The following is a 22,042-nucleotide window of genomic DNA, read 5'->3' as shown; positions in this document are numbered from 1 at the left end:
TCAGCAGAGACTGACTTCAAAAACTTCCGAAACAACTCTTCAAAAACAGGCTAAAGGAGGGTGGGGGAGAGGAGGGGTTACAGGAATTTCTGAAGAGAAAGTGTCTGAGAAAGAAAAGAAAGATAATAGGAAACTGCTGGAGACACAAGGATCAAACACAAGTGCCCTCGAGGGAACACTGAGAGGTTTACATTCATATCCTACCACCTTCCCCTCCCCTGCTTTTTGAAACTGTCTAGTCAAGTTTAATTCAATTTTACTAGGATTTGGTTGTTATGAAAAAGGTAGACATGTAGGGCTCCAATTTTACCTTTTTGAGTTAGCGTTATTAATACAAATGGCACAAATGACCTAGATTTACAATTTGAGTGTGTGAAACAGTTCTGAAAAAAACTCGTTGACTTTCTGTAGTAAATTTTTTTTTTCATCTCAAAACAATGTTTGAGTGATCTTCCTAGCATCTCCTAACTGAATGTTACTCTTCTCAATATTTTCCTTTATATTTGCAAATACTTTTATATTTTCCTTAGCAAGCACAAAGCTGGTAGTCCCAGAAGCCAGAGATAATCCATCTGAGTTTGAAAGGAAGTGGTTAGGAAAAGAGGAATTCTAATAACAAAGAAGGTGATGGTGTCCTCAGTCCCTTCCTTCATCAGATGATGGTATCACTGCTTTAATGGTGAATTGTTGCCCTGCTCTGTCAATTATGGGCCAAGTTCAGGGAATATTTTCTTGACTTTGTAAAGTTTCTCTAGGTCCAAAGATGTAATAAATCTATGTCAACAATGATGACAAGTCTAGCAAGCATCTGGATTTTCCCTCTCTATTCCTTTCTTGATATTTTGTTTTGGAAATTGGAGTTTCATTTTGTAAATGTGCACTTTACCCACATGCAACCACTTGCCTCAGCTCAGAGCTCTCAGCGTGACTGAATCTGAGGATTCCTAGCTCATGGCTTTGTTTTGGAAAACAATATATAGAGAACACTTTAGTATACACTAAAGAAGAATTTGGTTGTCAATGAAGCTTCTGATCCATAGTTCACTGGGTCCATGTAGAAACCTCAGCTTCCTTCAGTTCTACCAGATCCAAAATTCGGTTTGGGTTTGCACTTTCATGCAGAAAACACATAGGCAGAGAATGCATGTCAGCTTTTGTTTTTTTCTCCATTTATGAACTTCACCAGTGGATATTAAAAATTTCTGGTAGTAAATTATCTCCATAACTGACAGCTTCATTTAAGGATGCAGTTAACTGAGTTTTAGTCATGCAGAATGTTTATTTTTATTTTTAATATAATTTTGCTGCATAGAATTATATGCATTTCTGAAGTGAATGTTATGATTCTCTCACAAATTCTGAAAGAAGTGCATAGCTAGTGAAATTTGAATTGGAAATAGGTTAACATGAGAGGGACAAACATGCTTCATTTAAACCACTATGGATATATATAAAACACAGTGTGGTTGCTAAGTGCCCTACTAATTTTTATTTGTTATCCTTAACCACACACTTGTGAAGTGGCTGCATTATAGTTTCTTGTGCTTTAAATGTTGGACCTGTAGTTATATCAAGTTTACCTGGGCTGATATATTAGTACAACTAAAATAGAAAAAAATAATGTTGTTCCTAATATAGATAAGTAAGCAGATCAATACACACAAAAATAAATATGTAAATTCATGCATAAGTTAATAGAGCTACGCTGAGTATGACCTCTTCAGATAAAACTTACAGTGACCCATTATTGCACTGTGATTAGGTAAGGAGGTGTGGAAAAGAAGAATACATATATTCTGTCTTAAGCCTCAATAAAACAGCATTAAGCCCAGCTCCACCAGGTATGTTGCAAATATTGTATTATTTGTATTTCCAATTACCTGTGAAGTATGCGTCCCCTAAACGAAGACTAGATTCATAATGAGAGCTGGGCTTGAATCCCAATTATATCACATTATTACCATGACTGTTAGTAAATCATTTATTTTTCTAAGACTCAGGTTTCTCATTTGTAAAATGGAAATGATAATAATGCCCTTGCAAGAATGATTTTGGAGATTGAGCATAATAATGGCTATTAAAGCTTATCATGAATTGCAACGAATTATGGAAATAGAAGGAATGGTTGGGTGTTGTAACCATCCTTTTTGCCACAAACAAAAAGTAAAGGTGGCAACGGACTTGGCCTAGTGGTTAGGGCGTCTGTCTACCACATGGGAGGTCCACGGTTCAAACCCCGGGCCTCCTTGACCTGTGTGGAGCTGGCCCAGGTGCAGCGCTGATGCGCGCAAGGAGTGCCCTGCCACACAGGGGTGTCCCCGTGCAGGGGAGACCCACGTGCAAGGAGTGCTCCCCGTAAGAAGAGCAACCCAGTGCGAAAGAAAGTGCAGCCTGCCCAGGAATGGCACCGCACACACCGAGAGCTGACGCAGAAAGATGACACAACAAAAAGAAACACAGAGTCCTGTGCTGCTGACAACAACAGACGCGGACAAAGAAGACGCAGCAAATAGACACAGAGAACAGACAACTGGGGTGGTGGGGGGGAGGGGAGAGAAATAAATAAATAAATAAATCTTTAAAAAAAAAACCCAAAAAAACAAAAAGTAAAGGTAACACTGAGTGGACATGAAGGTCAACAGGTTAATATGGTCACAAATTTGATAGCGACAGAAACCCTGTAAATGAACGCTGCCATGTTTAAATAATTTCTCTTATGATTTATTAAGCTTATTGAAGCAAATAATTAGACTGAGAAATTAATTATATTAAATAAATTGTAATAATTAAAATATTAGCATAAATTTTGAATCTTACTGTCTTCCTTGAAGTTAAAAACTCAGCAGAGGGGAATCCTTTGTGAGATGATGAAGCAAGCATAAGAAACAAGTACGCCAAGTGTTTATAAGTGCTTCAACAGCAGACATGTGAAAACCCTGATGGAGATCCTCAAAAAAAGGCTTTGTCTGGGGATTAGGTGGCGTACATGATCGGACAGCTTCCCATTTGGATGATCCTTACGTTTGTGCTGAGGCTGAGATACTTAACAGGTAAGAGAATTTTTTGTTTTAACTGCCAGACTGAAAAGAGAAGAAAAAACCCTCTGATTCCATCTAAAGCTAATTATTGCTACTCCAAAGGACATAAATTAAAAATGCTCAATACAATTTAAAAATTAAAAATACAGTGAATGAATGAAGTTGGCAAATCCTTAAATCTCTCCGACTGAGTACAGTGCATAACTCGCGATCAAGCTACCACTTCCCATCCAAGTAGAATCCACTGAGCACATCCCTCATTCAACTACCCTGGGACTTAGTCTGCAAATTCCAAGTTTCATATACCACTGTTCTTTAGCTTCAATAAACAAGCGCTCCTACAGCAATGGGCCAGGGGGAGGGAAAGGGCTTGTTATTGAACCCAAAGGGGACTTTCGCCCTGTTTGTGGAGTGAGCAGGGTTGGGGTGTGGCAAGAAAGGCTCTGCTCAGAGTTCCAGGGAGCTGGCTCAGAAACACTGAGGCCATTGTCTTTAGAGGCAACAAAAGGGGTTGTTGAAAAACCAAGCTTTAATATAAAGCCAAAAGTTTGTGCCTGTCATTTTGTGTTTATTTGGCATTTAAGTATGGCAATCATTCTCAGTTCTCGGTGCTGTTTATCTTTAAAAGGAAGGCCCACAGCCATGGAATGGGAGCCAGCTTGCACTATCTCACTCCTAAGGAAATCTCCAGCCGTTTTACTATATCCTCTGACTTCCTGTCTGAACCTTCGAGCTGGTGAGTGACAGATCAATGGGCTCCTTGACACCAGAGCCGGCTGACACTCCTGGATAGCTCTTTCTAACCAGATACACGTTTGGATTTACTTGGAGGATGGGGGACAGCATTCCTTTGTCATTGGGTCAGATTTTCCTGTGTTCTCATTTTTTTTGTGTGTATGTGGGTCTGGTTGGACAGTTCCTGTCAAATCTCAGGAGAATGGGAAAGTGATCATTGTGGAGTTTGTTTCAGTGTCTTGGTTACCAGTTATATTGAGCCTCTGGCTTATGGGAAACAAAGCTAACCTAATCTTGCACAGCAAAGGAAGCTGCTGCAATTATCTACTGCTTGATGAATGAGGACTAGAGAGGAGTGTGATGGAGTGGTGGTGGTGACTTGGTAATAGTCAAGGGTCACTACAGTATTGATTGGCATCCACAGAACTGACGCATTTTTTCTATGGTAAAACTAAAGAATATTGTCATTCATGGAAATGAACCAATACCCTTCACTTAGAAGAGGTGAAGAAAATTGTTCATAGTAAGCTTCCGAACATAAGACAAACTGCTAGAACTGATGAGTATGATACCACCGTATATTTTAATGATAAATTTTATTTTTTGTAATGCTTTTCATTTATATGACTATAAGTTACTATATCATTATATTCATATTTTATTATATTACTTTATTTGATCATTACAATAAATCTGGAAAGAACTTGCTAAAGGCATTAGTATTGTCCATGAGAAATTTGTTGAAAATGAGTTTAGTGATTTGCCTAGTGACGGATAATCCAGGCTAGTACCCAGATATCTTGATTCCTCATGCTGCATTATTATTTAATGTATCATCTGACTTCATGAAATGTGGTCACATAGAAAAACCTAAAGGTTCAACAGTTGAAATACAATAAAATGATTATAAGTTATACAGTAAAAAATCTCTAAGTTGCATCCAGTTCTTGAAACCACCCAGTTCTTGAAACAACCCAGTTTTTACCTGGAAAAAGAATAAATGTTGGGGAAGAGTCATTATTGCTTCCTGTGCGTTAAAGCAATGACACATAGTACATTCTCCTCATTTTCCTTTCTTCCTTTTTTTGCCATTAAAATCAATTTTCACTCGACTTTGGTGAAGCCTTTCATTAATTCTGGTTTAAATTATTTTAGGGTAAAGTCTCCTTTATACATCAAACCTTGACTTGAAGGAGTTGGATTTCCTTAAACCATTATTTTTGTGAGTTACAACCAAACCAAAACTCCATTTCTTTCTATCCATATTAAAAATGCTCACAATAATGAATCTTCTCAGTCAAAAGTGATTTTTAGAACTGCTGGTCTAGGTAATCTACTGAAAATCCTGTTTGTCTAACTTTTGGAAGACCCAATGAAAGCTGATGAGCTGAAAATAATACCTTATGAAATCCTGATCAGCCAATTAAATGTTTGAAGTTTAACTATTCTGTGAATTATGTAGATTGTCTTGGTCTATAAAGGAAGAAAATAGCCTGGTGGCTATTAAAGGAGTTAGTCAGTTCCTCAATGTATTTTTTGCTGGGGAAGATCATGAATGGCAATGTTTCTTTTGGGAATTTTATTTTATTTTATTTTCCCAAACATCTCTCCAAGTGGACAATTTGTGGAATGTTGAATATAAATATTTAAGGGACTCTGCAAAACTCTAGTTCTGAGTATTTCCTGCTCCCAAACTTTTGTTTATTTCCCAGTTAGAATGTACAGTAACCTATTTCAAGCTCTGGCTTGCATAGTTTTAGACAAGTCTTCCCTGGAGGTAAGAATGCCAGGGCAAGAATTTGCCAGATTGTAATCTCTGAGGTCACATATAAACTCTGCCAAAATTTCTTTGGAAACAGATGTTCCTAGAGAGGGGGTAGTGATCACATATCCTCTTACATTTGTTCAGGAAATGTTGATTCTGGAAAATACAAGGATTTAGGTTATGTTTATGAACAATTCACGAGGGATATACCTTTTCTGAGAGAATAAACATGATTATTCCAAAACATTTCTTTCTCTTTCCCGGCATTTTTCATTTTTAAAATATAGACATTCCCATTTACTTACACTCAGGAAGAAGTAGTCAGGTAACCACTTCCACCTCTCCCTCAGCCCACCCTGACAAAGTGGCTCCTCTATCAATCCATGGATGAGTAATTTAAAGACCATCATAATAATTCCTAATATTAGGAATATTGCCTAGCATACAAATCTAAACTTCAGGTCTTTCTCATTGTGATTTGTAAACTATCTTTCAGCCCCAAATAGTAGAATTGTAATATAAAACTCCAAAAGGGGTTTTATATTTGTTATATTTGTAAATGACTTATAAACCAAGAAAATGCTGGACCCCAAGTTAGTACTGTGGTATTTGTCCATTATAGTAAATGGATATACATATCAGGATAATATTGCTTCAGATAAAAAAATATCAAGAATTTCAATGGTTTTTTCCATTCAAGGGATGCATTTTATGTGGAATATAAAGCTATTAAAAAAAAAAACTGGTGTAAGACTGATTTATATTTGCTGAAAATTCCAGCCCCAAATGGCTTTATTGGAAGTAACAGTTGAACTGATTGAGTAAATAGCTACTGATAAGGATTATAGTTCTTTCACTGGTGAAAGCACCTTACTTAGGAAGTCTTAGGGATCTTTCATGTAATTTGTGGAATGGTCTATAGTTTTCCTGAGTTGTCAGAATGTTACATATTTCAAACTTCTAATTATTTAGTGAATGAAAAAATGTTAGAACAGATTTCTTCAGAAATTGCAGGATAATGTCCTTTGTAAATCTCACTCTAAAGAGGTTAATAGCTGTTCCAGAAATATCAAGGCAGTACTCTTTTTTGCATAATTGAGACTACAAACTTTTATAGCATTTATTTGTCTCGGTTTTAAAACAATGGAAAAATCTCTATGGACCAGACTGTATTTAGTCTTTATAGACTCCAAGTTTATATGTTTCCTTCCAGAGTCTATTCCACACTACATTGAGATTCCCAGTGGGTGAGAATGGGCCTGGCCAACATCTGAACTCATGTCTTAAGAATTCGATTTTGCTTTTAGATAGAATGAATGATCTCTGTTAAAAAAAAAAAAAAAAAAGGGAGGGCAAGTTAATGACATGGCTAAAATTTCTGAGTATATAAATTGATTCTCATAGCTAATCACATTTTTTTTCTTTTTTAAAGCTCAATATTAGGTATGCCAAAATTCCACTCAGTATTTTTGACAGACTCTGTTCTGCATTAGATAAGCAGCACTAATCCTCTTTAACCCACAGGTTATCTCATTTTAGAAAGCCTAAAGGGAACCCACAGGTTTTTTCATTTTAGGAAACCCAAAGTGAATTTGCTAACAAATGAATCCTGGAAGGACACCAGGGTGAGGTCCTGAAGAAAATTAAGGCTGTGATTAAAAAAAAATACAATCATGTTAAATGGATATTTTCTGCCCTTAAAGGCTTCCTCTATAGAGTAATATCTTACATGCTTTCGAAATGGAAGTCAACTGAGAATTGTTACATACCTGACGGTTTGAACATTTCTCTACCTGCTTTCTATGGTGACCAACTGTTGTGATTTGACCAGGACTCAGTGCTAAAACTGGGTCACTCCCAGGCAAACTGTTGAATGACTTTCTGAGGTTCCAGCCCTGCCATAAGATATTTCTGCAGCCTGGGAGTCAGAACAAAAATCAGTGTCTCCACTTCTCAGAACAAACATCACTTCTACCTGAACTTTGGAACAGGTGGGTTGCCTCAGGAAGCTCCCATTTCTGGGCTTTCTAGAGTCATTGTCTATTTCAAAGCTCCCATTAAAAATGCCATCAATGACTACTGATATTTAGAAGCGCAGCTGGAGGAACAGTGGGTCCTGCCTGTGTTTTTCATTTCTTCTATATTTATTGTGTACCCACTTCACACGAGGCAATGGGTTGGGTGATGGGTTCCAAATGAAGGTGGACTCCTGCTCTCCATGGGCTTAGAGTCTGCCAAGTCAAAGATGTAAACCTGCAATTCTTTGCAAAGCTTTATTCTTTCATTAGCCCAGTTCAGGATAAACCTATAGTCCTAGAATAAATTCTTTTAGCTTTACTCAACTCACTTTCACAGACTTACAATTTAGCATTATGCTAAATGGTGATATGAAGAACAGCTCTGTGCTTTACTAGGAAAAAAAATCAGTCACAGACTGTCCATTACACTGCTCAATGTTCATTATACAGAGATCTTCATGATATATGTCACTGAGAGTTCATGGCTGGAAAACATCTGTCTCTGCAGTTGAAAAAGTCTACTTCCTTGTAGTAGAAAATGAGAGCCAGTAAGCCAAGTTTTGCATGCAGTTTCCAGTATATTTCCTTTGCCTTGGTTTAGATTTTCTGGTAAAATTATACTCTCTCTTTTATCCTGTTAAAATGTTTTAATCTTTTTCCAACAAGGAGGCTTCTTTGTTCTCTTTGCAACTCAATAAGGGGGAAATATTTCTCTCTTCTCATATATTAACCTCCCCACTTCAAGGGCATTTTTTCCATATTTATGACTTTAGTAAAGATTTTCAGAGGACCATTATTCCCAAACTGGTTATAAACAAGGCAAAAGCTTCTTACTATAAGCTTCTCCAATGTTCTACAACCAGACCTGCCCCCTATTACTCTTGGTTTTTATGGGAGGAGTCTTTAAGGGGGTGTTTTCCGTAGAACATCACAACCTTGCTGCAGGGTCTGATGTCTCAGAAAAAAATCTCTTTTCACCTTTTCCTGCTCTCCTAATTCTCCTTTACAAGCTCAAATAATGTTTAAAACAAAACTTCTCAAAGTTAAATATGTGTTGCTAGGGCAACCGGAAGACAGCCACATTCAACTAAACTAAAGCCAAGGAATTGAGCACAGCTCCTTGGGCATATCTTCATCTTGGCTGATGCTGTATCTAGTGGAGGCGAGCTGAAGTCGATTTAGCCCTGGACAGAGGGAAAAGCCTGTCTCCCGAAAGCCCTCCCAGAACCGCACCATCTCCTCAGGAGTGAGATATTTCTTGTGTTTTCCCTTCTGTTTCCTTTTTGGTGGCATGCTGTCTGTGTCTTCTCATCTCTGCCTTGTCTGCAGATATTTTTTACAACAGAGAGAATTCCCCAGGTTATCCATCTGGATGCTTTTGCACTAATTGCTGAGCAAACAAGAGGGAGCATAATCTGGACTAACTGGAAGTTGGGTATCCCAGGTGCTTCTCAAGTTACTCTTGGCTGACCTGCATTTATTGAGCTCCTGCTATAACGATAGTGACGATACAATCTGGGTTTCAGTTCTGGCTTCCTCCCTGGGTATTCTTGGGCAAATCACTCAATGATTGTCAATTTTCTATTTCATTTAAAGGAGGAAATTTCATCATCTGCCTGACACGGGTGTTGGGATGATTAAATGTGTATAAAACAGTTTTTGCAAATGCATAGGATTACATCAATGTTAGGATCCCCATCCCCTCACCTCAGTATCTAGAATTTGGAAGGAAAGAATAAAGGGAAAGGGAGAGGGAAGAAGGCAAAGAGGAAGAGAAGAAAGGAGAGTGTGTATAGATTTTTGACTTTGAGCTGCTTGCACATTTCTGGCAGAGAGGCAAAGTGATTGGCATGCAGTGATGTTGGAAGGAGAGGGACTTCCCATGTTTAGATTTGGTTGGCCATGCAGAGTGTTCTAATTACCCATTGATCTTTTAGTGTTTACCTAAAACTTGCATTCCTTCCTGGAGAGACATTTATTTTGTTGTTATTAAGGGGGAAGAAAAGGCAAGATAGTTTAAAAAATGAGGGCAAGGGGTGGGATCTGGCATGTTTTTCACAAGGGTTGAATATATGCAAATTTTCTATCAATTGGAGGAGTGATTTAACCTCAGGGAAACCTCACCTACTCTTTATCTGAAGATAAAGTTTTAAATGCCATGTAGTCGAAAAAATTGTAATTCTAACAACCTTTTGGGATATAAAACCATGCTATTTTTAAACTTTAGCTAATATTTCAATCATAAAAGTCACCCATATTTATTTTAGAATATGCAAAAAATACAGATGGAGGAATGAATATTTAAAAATAAAAAATTTATCCAAAAATTCATCTTCCAAAGAAATCAGAGTTAACACATTTTCTCTTTTCCTTTTTTTTTCAGGAGTTACTGGGGATTGAACCCCACACATGGGAGGAAGCAGGCACTCAACCACTGAACTACACCTGTGCCCCAACAGTTAACACTTTAAAGTATTTCTACCATTTAAACTTTTTCAAAATTATGCTTACATGGTCTAAAAAATTTGCCATTTTCCTCAAAGTCCCTTTCACAGAAACAACTAAGTTCAACTTTTTGCTTCTTCACTTGCTATTTACCTCTTACCTGTTTGTATTTCTACTTGTTTTATAAGTTTTAGGCATTATTTACAGACTTTTCACTATGGAATATGTGAATTTAGCTCTCCCCTTCTTTCATCATGTTCACTTTCCATCCCCCATCTTACAGGTAGAGTTATGTTGTAATAATAATGTAAAATTGCATTTTATGCATGTGCTTTTAGGAGCTGAGGTTCAAAACCGAACTATGTGGTATACTATGATTACTTACTCTTTTCTCAAGCAACTTGGCAGTTAATAATCATATTGTTTTTCTTTTTTCTTTCTTTTCTAGGTACAAATGGGTAAATCTAGGATTTGTACAAATGGGCGTGGACATGACACAATGTTGGAAACCTGCTGGGAAAAAATACAAATTACAAAATTTCATTAACAGCTTGACAAGCATCTATAATAGCTCCCTCCTGTCCATTACATTTCTTTCCATTCACAGTTTTATATATTTGATGTTTGGAAGAAATTTCCACAGATGAGCTTTAGATGCCATACATTATAAGCCTATTTTTTCCTTCACTACAGAATATGTCTGGTGTTGGGTGTTAAAAGATTACTTCATATCATGGTATGCCCCCTGGCCTGCACCTTTGGGTGAGAAGTGGGTAAAATGGCACTAGGAGCATTCCTGGAAGCTGTTTCTGTACTGGGATGGCTAGTAATAACTTAGCTATACACGGAAGTGACTATGTACTTCAGAAATCTGTGCCTCTGAAAATAAACTGCAATTTAACTTCCTTTTAGGCAGATCCTAAAAATTCTTGCAGTCATCCCAACATGATCCAACACAAGGAGAAATACGAGTGGATGATATATTAACTTATGGTCAGTAGGTGGGCCCTTTCAACCTGGATGCTCATTTCCTTCAGTTTTTGGAAATTTTCTTGAATTATTTTGCTGATGATTTCATCTTCTACACTTTCTCTGTTTTCTTTCTGAAATTCCTCTTTAGGATGTTGAACTGCCTGAATGGACCCTCTAATTTTTCTTTTCATATCCTGTTTTCTTCTCCTAGTCCTTTTTGCTCAACCTTCAGAGATATTTCATCGACTTTATCTTCTAACCCTTTAAGTTTCTCATGTTTTTTATTTCCCAAAGGTTGTTTTGACCTCTGAATGTTCCTTTTTTTTTCTCTCTCTCTCTTTAAAGTTGTCTATTCCTGTTTCATGGATGAAATATTTTTGTTTTTTTCTCTGTCAGAGGATATCAATAATAGTTTCTTAGGGGAATTTTCCTCAATGAATCTATTTTCTCTTTTCCCATGTACATGGCTAGATCATATTTCTCAGCCTTTCTTGCACATAACTAGACCACCTTTCACAGCTTCCTTTACAGTTAGGTGTAGCTATATGAATGAGTTTTAACCCTTTGAAATATGAGCAAAAATGATGTTATGCCTTCCAGCTCAAGTCCATGAAAATCTCCCATGCTCTTTTTAGCTGGTTGGCAAAATTGAAAGCATCTGTTAAACATAAAAAAGACAAAAGGTGGAAGGAGCCTCAATTCCTTAATCAGTATTTTGGGAGAGCTGCCTGCTAATCAGAAACTCCCATTTTGGCCTTTATATTTTGTTTAAGGCATTATTCTATATGGGTTTGATTGTTTTAGAAGCTAGCATTATCTTGCTTAATTTCCTCAGCATAGTATGTTTTTTTTCTAGAGGGTTTTCTTTTCCCCCTATGTTTTGGTTCCTATCATTTATGTTAAAGGCCTTACTCAAATGTGTGGTTTTGCTTGGTTTTTCTGCATGTTTTTAAAAAGGGAGTCAAAATAGTTGATTGGTAGGCTTACAATCTGAGTAGGATTGGTTGGACATGAGCTTTTGTATAGGGTGGTCTGGTTGGGCCCATGTCAGTATTTTTAGGTCTCTCTTTTTGGTCTACTCAGATTTCCCAACAAGGCCATTTCAACTTCAATTTGAAGAGTAAAGGCTGGGGTCCCAGTGTACTGATGTTGCTAGGGGAAAGCCAGATGGAAGAATTTAGTGTTCATATTATAACTAAATTCCTTTGCTTTTGTACAATACCCAGACTTTAATTATGCCTGGTAGCCTTTAGAACTGAGCCTTTGTTTTATCTTTTCTGTAGTATGAACCTCCAGTTTTCCACCCTGGTGAAAGGAGTCATTCAGTGGAGGGAGGAGGAGAAGATACAGGAACTGTTTCTTCAAAGGCTTTCTACCAGTCCTGCTAAGGTTCTCCCCCAGTTTCAGAGGCACCTGGTCCAATTCCTGAGCCTTTAAGATTCTGGTTGGTTCTCAGCACAATATTCTGCTTTCTCAGATCTGATAAGTTAGTAATCACATGTTCATTTGCTTTCCAGGTTCCACAATTTTATTTCCTCTTCCATTCTCTCTAAATTTGTGCCTTTTAAATGTCACTTGGAAGCCTCACTCTTTTTCTATGCATATTTTTGCATAATTGTCTATTCCATATAAAAATTTGAATCCTACTTTCATGATTTTTCATATCATATACAAGTCTTTGGTCATGTTATTAAAAACTCTTCATAGTCATGTTTTATATAACAGCTTTATTGAGATATAATTCACAAATCATATAATTCCCCCATTTAAGGGTACAACTCAATTGATATTGGTATGTGCACAGCCTTGTGAAACCATCACCACAATTTTAGAACTTTTCATGACTCCCCAAAAGAAGTCCTGTATTTAATAGCAGTCACTTCCCATCCCACACCACTCCAATTCTTCCAGCACTGGGCCACCACTAATTTGCTTTCTGTTTCTATGGATTTTCCTATTCTGGATATTTCATATAAATGGGATCATATAATATGTGGTCTTTTTTTTTGACTGTCTTCTTTCACTTAGCATAATGTTTTAAGTTTTAGTCATGTTGTAGCATGCAACAGTACTTCATTCCTTTTTTTAAAAAAAGACTTATTTTTATTTCTTTCTCCCCCCACTCATTTGCACTCGCTGCCTGCTCTCTGTTTCTGTTCATTGTGTGCTCTCTGGGTCTGCTCATTTTCTTCTTCTTTTTTTTTTTGGAGGCACTGGAAACCAAACCCAGGACCTCCAATGTGGGAGGGAGGTGTGAATTTCTTGAGCCACATCCACTCTCTGTTTGATGTGTCTCTCATTGTGTCTCCTTGTCCCATCAGCTTACTGTCTTGCTCATCTTCTTTAGGAGGCACTGGGAACCGAACCCGGGACCTTCCATGTGGTAGGAGGGTGTGGGCACTCAGTCACTTGAGCCACATCTACTTCCCCACTTCATCCCTCTTTATTATCAAATATTCCATTGCATATATATACCAAGTTCTGTTTATTCATTCATCAATTGAAGGACATTTGGGTTGTTTCTACTTTTTGGCTACATGTATAATGCTGCTATGAACATTTGTGTACAAGTTTTTGAGTGGCCTTGTTTCATTTCTCTGGAGTATGTACCTAGGAGAGCAATTTCTGGGTCATATGGTAATTCTGTGTTTAATCCTTTGAGGAACTGCCAGACTTTCTCAGAGTGACTCCACCATTCCACATACTCATCAGTTCATAATTATTCTGTCTACAAAATATTGCATAGTTAAGATATATTATAGTTCAGTAACTATTTTTTTCTGTTGTATTTTTAAGTTATTTATACTTTTTCTGAAAGTTTAATATTCTTAAGAGAGTGTCCATGATGTGGTATTATCGGATGATTAACAAAGTATGAACAATTTCAACTCCTCCCTGTCCTCCCCACAAACTTTTTACAAGTGCATATTCTCATCAGCAGACACTTCACTTTAATATTGTCTGTTTTTTTATAAAAAAATCAGTGTTTACTTAATAGGTTTTAGGTGGCTATGTTACTGTTTTAATTTTCATTCATTTCCTTCTTAGTGAGGTTGAACAGATTTCCTTGTATTTATTTTTAAGTTAAATTTCTTTTTGTATGACTTTTCTGAAAACAATCATTGTCCCCATTTTATTAATAAAGATTGTAAACTCCATAGGGGACCAAAAGAAAGGAACTGACATGTTTTTGAGCTTTCATTAGGTTCAAGAACCTTGCTATGTGCGTTATAAACTTTGTTTCATTTAATTTAGCTCTGGAAGCAATCAATAGATAGTGTCTCACTAACACAAATTGCTATAAAATTGCAAAGCAGTTTTTTAAATGTTATATTTACAAGTCCAGAGATCAGAGAAGAGTCCTATACTTTCTTCCTCTTAAATATTAATTGAGGCAGATGAACTTCCAAAATTAATAAAAGAATGGCTCCTCATTCAAAAATAACAGAGAGTATACTATTTTCATTCAAAATTCGTTTTCAGAGTCAGTTGGGGAATGATTTCTGCCTTGATATGGTTGTTATGACGCCTATAACAATTTGTAAATTGTCAGTATTGTCTTTGTGTATTGACCTCCCCAAATGGGAATGAGGGAAGGGAGCTGGTTGTAAAGGAGTGTGGAGATGGAAATTGGAGACAACTCTGTGGATTTATTATATTGCACAAGAACTCCCTTCAACACCTTAGAGGAAAAACAAACATGAATTTCCTCTCAGTTCCTCAGGATTTCATTTGAAATTGGGAGCTGGGAAATTGAAAGCTGAAGAAATTCTTTGTATGTGATCAAGTTAATTTGATTCAATACATATACAATGGGTCAGTTCCTAGCTCTTATCTCACTTGACTTATTAGCTGCATGGGACACAGTTGAGCACAACTTCTGCCCTAGAACACTTTCATCATTTGGCTTCCAGGATGCCACAGCTCCTGATTTTCTTCTTGCCTTTCTGATCACCCCTTCCCAGTTTCTTTTATCATCCCTTTTATGAAGACTCTGAAATGGATAGCTCCAGGCCTAGATTTCCCAAACATTACTCCCTCTTTCCACTTGGATGTCTAATAGGCAGCTCAAATGTATAACGTCAGAACTGAGCTCCTGAACTTCTACCTGAAAAGTTTGCTCTTCCCAAAGTCATCTCTCCTCAGTTTTGCAACTCCATTCTTCCAGTTTGGAAGCCTCAAATTGTATCATCCTTGGCTCCTCTCTCACACACATTTCAACCCATCCATAAACACCTTGGCGCTACCTGCAAAATATATGTAGCATATGGCCACTTTTGCTCTACCCTAAGCCAATCTTTTGCCTGCATTATTGCAGAAGCCTCCTGACTGGTTTCCTTAGTCCTGCACCTTTCCCCTTTACTGTCTTTTCTCAACACAACAGCCAGAGTTATCCTGTTAAAATAGTCATATACAGAAAGAGTGGAATGCAAAAACAAAGCACAGAAGTAGCAAAGTTTGGGAATAACCATTAGTTGAGTGCAATTACAGTGTGGGTGCTAGGATTGGGGAAGACGAGGTTGTAGGGTAGGTAGGAGTCCAACTGTGGAAAGCCTTATATGTCATATTCTGAAGTCTGATAACAGACAGTGGGAGAGCTTTAGGAGGCTTTAAGGCTGGGAAAAGACATGGTCAGGTCATTTGAGCAGTGTGTGAGTTATAAAACATCACACTGGGGCAGAATAACCGGAAGTATGAGGATGACGTAGAAAGCTTCCCACACTTAGAAAGTCTCTCTGACATTAGGTTTATTTAACGTTGGGGTCTCCTTTACTACAGGGCTGCAGAGTTCTTGGAGGCAGAAAACAAAGAAACTGGGATAGACCATGTGACTAAAGCAGGGCAAAGGGAGGGACGTCACCATTCTTTGCAAAGGACTGCAAAGATTTTATTGCAGGGGTTATATAGGGAATTATAAATGGAATAATTTCCAGTGAAAAAGGCTAAGAGCCCTCTCTCCAGCTCGATGGACCCAGAATTCACTTTGCTGCAGGTCTCTGACTCCTCTCTGCACACTTGAGTGGACTTTCATTAATTTATGGAGGGCATGTCAGCACACACTGCTTTGGGGAAACTATAGTAGGGTAGATTAAAAAGCCACCTCCCCCTATAAACCATTATTTATACAGCTGGTATCTAGGGAAGAGGTGGGCAAATTTTCAAAGAACCCTCCTGGGATAAAGGTGAACCATAGACAGCCCAACTCCTTTATTTAGGTGAGCCTTATGAGACCCTCTCATAGACCAAGATGATTCCTACTGAGACATGCAGGCAGGAACGTCACCAAAGGTCCTAAAAGGAAACTCCATGAAAAAAGCAGCTGACTAGTGACTCATGTTCGGTAGCACATCTTGGAGCTTCACAGGGGAGGGCTGCTCTTGCACAAGCAGGTGGCGGGAGCTGAAAGCTCTTTCAGATTCAGATTTCAGGTTGTGCATTGGGAGTGGTCACTGGGCTGTGTGTCCAGGTGACATTAACTCATCCTGCACTAGATAATATGTCAGGCACCAAGATGTGGACTTTATGTGCATCTCATTTAATACACCCCACAATTCCAGAGGTCAGTACTATTGTTGTCTCCATTTTGCAGATGAAATGCACCCCCATATTGATTATAACAAGGCTTTCTGTAAACAGCAGAATAGCATCTCATTTAAAAAAAATTGTGACCAAGACAGGGAAGGTAGCTATTTCGTCTCAGTTGCTCAATACCCAATCAACACATTGTGCTTTCACACTGCAAGCACTGGCCTTTCTCCTTTGAACAGACTGACTCCATGTTGCTTTAGGAAATATTAGTTGAAGCAAAGGAATAAAACACTCGATATAGTGTTTTTAAAAACATTTTTAATGAAGAAATAATTCCATTCCAAAATATAGACACACAATTAAATAGTTTAATCACTTCAAAATATAACATGTCCCCAGTAGGTTCCAACACACACGCATACACACAAAACAATACTTAACAGCAATACAAAAAACCCATACAATAGTAGTTTTGTTACAATACCAAGGAATATTGTGAAATCTTTAGTGTCTCTGAATTGGTTATTTCAAATGGTGTCAAATTACTGTAGTCATAATTAAAAATTTCTTGTAGTTAATTAGCCTCAAGATGTAATGCATTTGATTTTTTTTTTTCTTTTGGGTTCAAAAGTAAAAATGCCCTTTCTTCTGAGGACACAGTGGAGTTCTTGTTTGTGGCTCCTTGCACAGAATTGAACCAAGGTGATTGCAGCAACCCAAGGTTGCCTATGTACAAGGTCTATCTACAGTTAACAGCCAAAACTAAGAAGGGTGGACAAAGATGATAAAAATAAAAGCAGACATCAATGCTAAATTATGTTGCAACAGTTTGGCTCATGCATATAAGAAAATACACAGTATATCACAACAAAGGCCACACTCTTAATGCAATTCAGTTCACATTACTACTTACAAATGAACCTTCCCTGCCTTAGTGTAGATCATTCAAGAACCCATTTTTCACATTCTTCCACACATCTCCCTCAACCAAACTTACCCCAACTTCCACCCTGACCAACCACAACTGATTCCTGAATCCCATACAGTAGTTTTCTGCCTCACCCCACCCCCCTTACATGGTGCTTTGAGGGAGGGTCGGCTTTGTTAGAACAGTGCTCATTAATAGACCATCATCACTGATGGAGATGGATGTGCAATTCAATGTGGAACAAGCAAGGAACAACCGCCGGAAGATATAGTTGTATCTAATGGACAGGTGAAACCTGCTGGGTTTGCACTTAGAACAGGCCCCAAAAGTAAAACTGGAGAGCCAAGGAAAGAAACCCACCCAAAACCACAAAAACCCAAAACAACACATGCCATTTTGTCTCGGTTACAGGATAGGGGTGCTTGAGTCTGGTCTCAGTGCTGACGTGGAGCTAAGAGAAAGAAAAGGTGGCTGGTTAGTCAGAAATTGGTCATTGGAGAAGTTTCCAGAGTCCTTGCAATGGCTTTGTATGATGGTACCAACATTGTGTGATGGAGTTGGCAAGGGACGCTATGACAAGGGGGAAGGTTATCAGCAAAACAGTCCAACCCTTAAATAGACTTTTTGATGTAGAAACACAAAGTGACAACAGGTCAGCTCAGTCCAGTCAGTGGCTGAGTGCCACTTGCAGGGTCTGATTTCTGAGTTCAGGTACCACCTGGCTATGATTTAGGTAGTTGAGATGTAGTGGTTTTAAGTACTGAGTATGAGGCACCAGTGGCCACCTGCTCCATCTAGAGCGGTATGGGTTCACAGAGGATGGGCAGTGGAAAAGAGATGAATGTTAAGACATCAACAAAACCGACAGAAAAATCTATCTGTGCAAAGAAATGTGAGAACTGTGCAGTTTTGCCACTTTGGTGTCCACCTGTCTTCAGGGGCTTTTGTCAGGCTGGTTCCCTGGAGGGAAGTAAGGGAATTAGTCCAACAAGGGACAGAATGAGCTCCTCATTAATGCCTACCAAACTCTTTCCTATTCCCAAGGTAAGCAATTTTGTTCCAAAGGGCGGTCAAGGAGATGGTTTCCAACCAAATGAAGTGACATGGACATCGTAGTTCCCTCTGAAGAGGGAGCTTGAAGATGATGGCCAGGACGTCTGTTTTCAGCTGCGCACCCTCCAATCAAGGACCGGGTAAGTGGGGGCAGGAGAAAGTTTTGGCCCGCCTTAGAAGCAAAATCCAATCACGGAAGTTTTAAGGATGACTTAGAACCTCTCTTGCTTATTCTGAATAAGGCCTTTCCAGGGATTTTGTTATCTAACTTTATTCTAAAGCAATGGTTCTTACACTTTACCGTGAATCAGAATCAGCTGTAGGGCTTATTAAAACACAAAGTGCTGGGCTACCCCACAAGAGGTTCTTAGGCCCGTGTTGGACCTAAGAATCTGAAGCTAATAAGTTCCAGGTGATGCAGATATTAATGGCCCACATTTTGAGAACCAATCACTGTTCTAAAATGATAGCAGCTTCTTTCTTTTAAAGAAATAGGAATTTCAGAGAAGCTCCTATTGTAAGTTTAATGTATCAAAAATGTTGCAGGTTTTTTTTTTTTTTCATCAAATCTTGACGCATGGAGAAGATTTTTTTTCTTTTACCCAGAACCCCGAAGGGCGGTCTTTAGGTATCTCTAAAGAAGGCCCTCAAAAAGAGCCATCTGCAGAGTCTTCCGTCCTCCTTCCTTTGCACACCAGCTTTTCAGTGAGAGTGAAATCCCAGCTCCACCTGGAAGAGCCTGTCTCCTCTCACAAGACCACGGAAGGCCGCATGCAGGACGCCAGGTGGCCAGCTAAGGCAATAAACATTCAGAAAGAAAAGGAGAGCGAACATTGGCAAGCGCACTTTAAGCCTGTACATTTAAAGCTGAAGGCCTCCAAACAACCTGATAGGGGGGCTTGTGAGGAGCGGTGCTGCTGAAGACATGCGCCCTCAAGCTAAAACGAGAGGAAACAAGACCATGGAAGCAGAGGAACTGTAGTCCATTTGGGGATCTTATGGCACCTGTGGTTTATAAACAGCTTTAGTAACGAGTATTTCAAAACATAGTTCACAGTTTTAAGAAGATCTGTGCTGATTTAAAAACTAGATTCTATATAATTTGAATGCTGCCTTTTTGAATACGATATCTATTTGGAAAAACTATTTACACTAAATTCTATGGCTGATCTGTTCGATTCTCTTGAAAGAAAACAACCCCAAGTTGGAAAGAAGCCCCAAAGAATGGATTATCCCGGTGTGTTTGGTTCGTCACTGCTCACAGAGACTTGCAGTCAACTGCAGACTACACAAGCCAAGAACACTTCTTGGCTTCTGGACTCTGAGTCTGTACACTCAGGAACCAAATCCATTAGGGTTAGTGAATAATTGCAAGTGGTTGTTTCTTCCCCCCAATTGCTGTGGGGGAAAAAATGTACAGTGTATAATAAACTGATTTGCTAAAATCTCCATGAATCCAGAAATCAAACTTCTAGCTATAAACAGTATTAATATTGTCATTGTAAACTGAACAGGTTCAATATCATGTGCAAAGGTTTAAACTGCTTGTTAATACTGCCATCCTATGTCACAGCAGCATGGGTCTCAGCCTGTGTTCTTTACCGGGGTGAACCATGTTACAGAAGATGTAGCTGTAAGTTAGCTTGAAACAAAAGTCTTTTTTTTTTTTTTCCTTCTCAAAACACACACCTATGAACTACAAATCTTAGAACAAAAAGTTAGCTGCACTGCAGTCAGCAGAACACATCTGTGGGGGTGGGGGGTTTGCCAGGAGCTGCTGCGTGTGCTGGTTGCTCTCTTCCACGAGCTTGCCGCCAGGCTGCTGTCTTCCTCCTCTGTGTGGGTGCAGCACTCTCCATCATCATCAGTTTTCATGTTACTTTCATCATCTGTCTGACTATAGCTTGCCTGGGAATAAGGAATGTGTAATTTTTTTAAGAGATGAAAACTGTTCTCTAAATTAGGGTTATGAAGCACAGGATCCCCCTTGCCCCCTGACACACACACACATACACACACACACACACAATCACATGCTCCTTTCCCTTCCTAATCAGGAACTAATGTCCTAGGACCTTGTGAGCTATCAAAGAGAGGCCAAGAAGTCCTGCAGGCTGACTTTCTTGTGTAAAGTATCCCTGAAGGCATCCAGAAGGTTTAAGCAGCCCAAATAGAAGAGAGATGAGGCTGCTGATCCATCCTCAGAATATCATGTGGATTATAAATAAACCCACTTTTGATTATCCAGTCCCCCCAAATCTGAGGTTAGGATGTGGTTGGCCAATGTGGAACCATGTGGCCAGAGGATGGTAGAGGGACAGATTCAAGACCTGAGTGGTCCAAGTGGAGTCTTGGTTGACTCTGTATGCTGTTTCTTCTAAAGTGGCTAGTTGAAAAACAGTAAATCAAGTTTTTCTCTATTCACTCTTTTTAGTATGTTGATCAGTGTATATGGATCTTCAGGTAGGCCTGAAGGTGTTTTTGGGCAGAGAATGGGCCTTCTATTTCTCTGGCTCCCACCTTCTGCCTGCCTCAGTGATGGCTAATAACTTATCCAAGGAATTCGGCTTCAGCACCTGTGGGTAAGAGGTGCCTATACTTTGGGATACTCTCTCTTCTTGCAGCCCAATCAGAGAGTCCAAAGAAAACAATTTTAGTAGTATAACTGTTCTAAAATTTCAGCTATATTTCCTGGCCACATTAAGGAAAATTATAGTAGGATAGAGCTAGCTGAAAAGATGATAAGCCAGTAGCTTCTGCTGTGTTCTATCAGGTTTTCAACACTTTTTGCCTAAGTGGCTGAATTATGGTGGGCTGGTTCATGTGGAATGGCAGCTAGGTAGGCTAGCGGAGGCAGTAAATGGCAGAAGGCCACAACTGTTTTAGTTTTACACTGCCGGATTTGCAACAATGATAAAACAATGGCCTAAGAACTTTCAGAGTAGTGCATTTTTTGGCTTTTAGGTACAAGAAACAAATGCCACTTTTTGTCTGGGTTTATGTCAAGGGTGTTTTATTATGCTTACATTTTTTTTCTCTAAGAACTAGCTGCCAATGCTTAAATAATGTACAGAATGAAAATGATCAAATTGCTGGAGTTAAGAAAAATAACTCTTATGAAAGGAAAAGACTTTCTCCTTTGGGACTAGGTTTGTTGTACGTGGAGTGAATATTTTCAGAAACAGCCCCAGGGAATTTTTTCACTCTACTCAGAATGAATCAGGAGAGCATGTGGTATAACATTCTCAAATCAAAGGGAAGTAGAATAGAATGTGGGTCAATAAGATCCTTCCCCTTATTACCAGAAGGGTCTTATAGCTCTTCAAGTATACTTCGTAATCGCAGTTAGACCATGATTTTTATTTGCTTAATCTTAATTGGAGGCTTGAGACAGGGGTCAGTAGTGTTTGAGCTAGAATGTATTCTTCACTAATTGATATGTCATTAGGATTTATATATACGCCTTTTACAATTTGGCAACCAGAGTTGATGGAGCTTACTGCCAATTGCACTGTAGACCTAAAGGATTCCATGGTTGGAAAAGACTTGTATAACCAAC

At 38.6% G+C, this 22,042-nt stretch overlaps 1 protein-coding gene and 1 long non-coding RNA gene across 51 annotated transcripts in view; one reads left to right on the top strand and one right to left on the bottom strand.

Annotated features, from left to right (window-relative positions):
* The first annotated feature begins 2,831 nt into the window (after positions 1 to 2,831).
* LOC131273608 (uncharacterized) lies at positions 2,832 to 19,938 on the top strand. The gene is made up of 5 exons (XR_011646032.1): positions 2,832 to 3,050; positions 3,667 to 3,774; positions 9,940 to 10,028; positions 12,257 to 12,417; positions 18,475 to 19,938. It is a non-coding gene; the product is annotated as an uncharacterized lncRNA (long non-coding RNA).
* DTNA (dystrobrevin alpha) overlaps positions 16,801 to 22,042 on the bottom strand; it is a 418,043-nt gene continuing 412,801 nt past the window's right edge. For 31 of the 50 annotated variants that reach the window (XM_071208625.1, XM_071208616.1, XM_071208607.1 and 28 more), the window contains one exon: positions 16,801 to 17,881. Coding sequence is in view for 15 of the 50 variants with exons in the window: in XM_071208607.1 (XP_071064708.1) it covers positions 17,741 to 17,881 (141 nt within the window). In the remaining 35 variants the exon portion in view is untranslated. Of the gene's footprint in view, positions 20,392 to 22,042 lie in introns of all 50 variants that reach the window. The other 19 variants (XM_071208615.1, XM_058277122.2, XM_058277120.2 and 16 more) reach the window with 2 other exon arrangements.

The sequence above is a fragment of the Dasypus novemcinctus genome, chromosome 16, assembly GCF_030445035.2.
Source record: "Dasypus novemcinctus isolate mDasNov1 chromosome 16, mDasNov1.1.hap2, whole genome shotgun sequence".
NCBI lineage: Eukaryota > Metazoa > Chordata > Mammalia > Cingulata > Dasypodidae > Dasypus > Dasypus novemcinctus.
The sequence above is the reverse complement of the archived record's forward strand: the minus strand, read 5'-3'. Positions and strand labels throughout refer to the sequence as shown.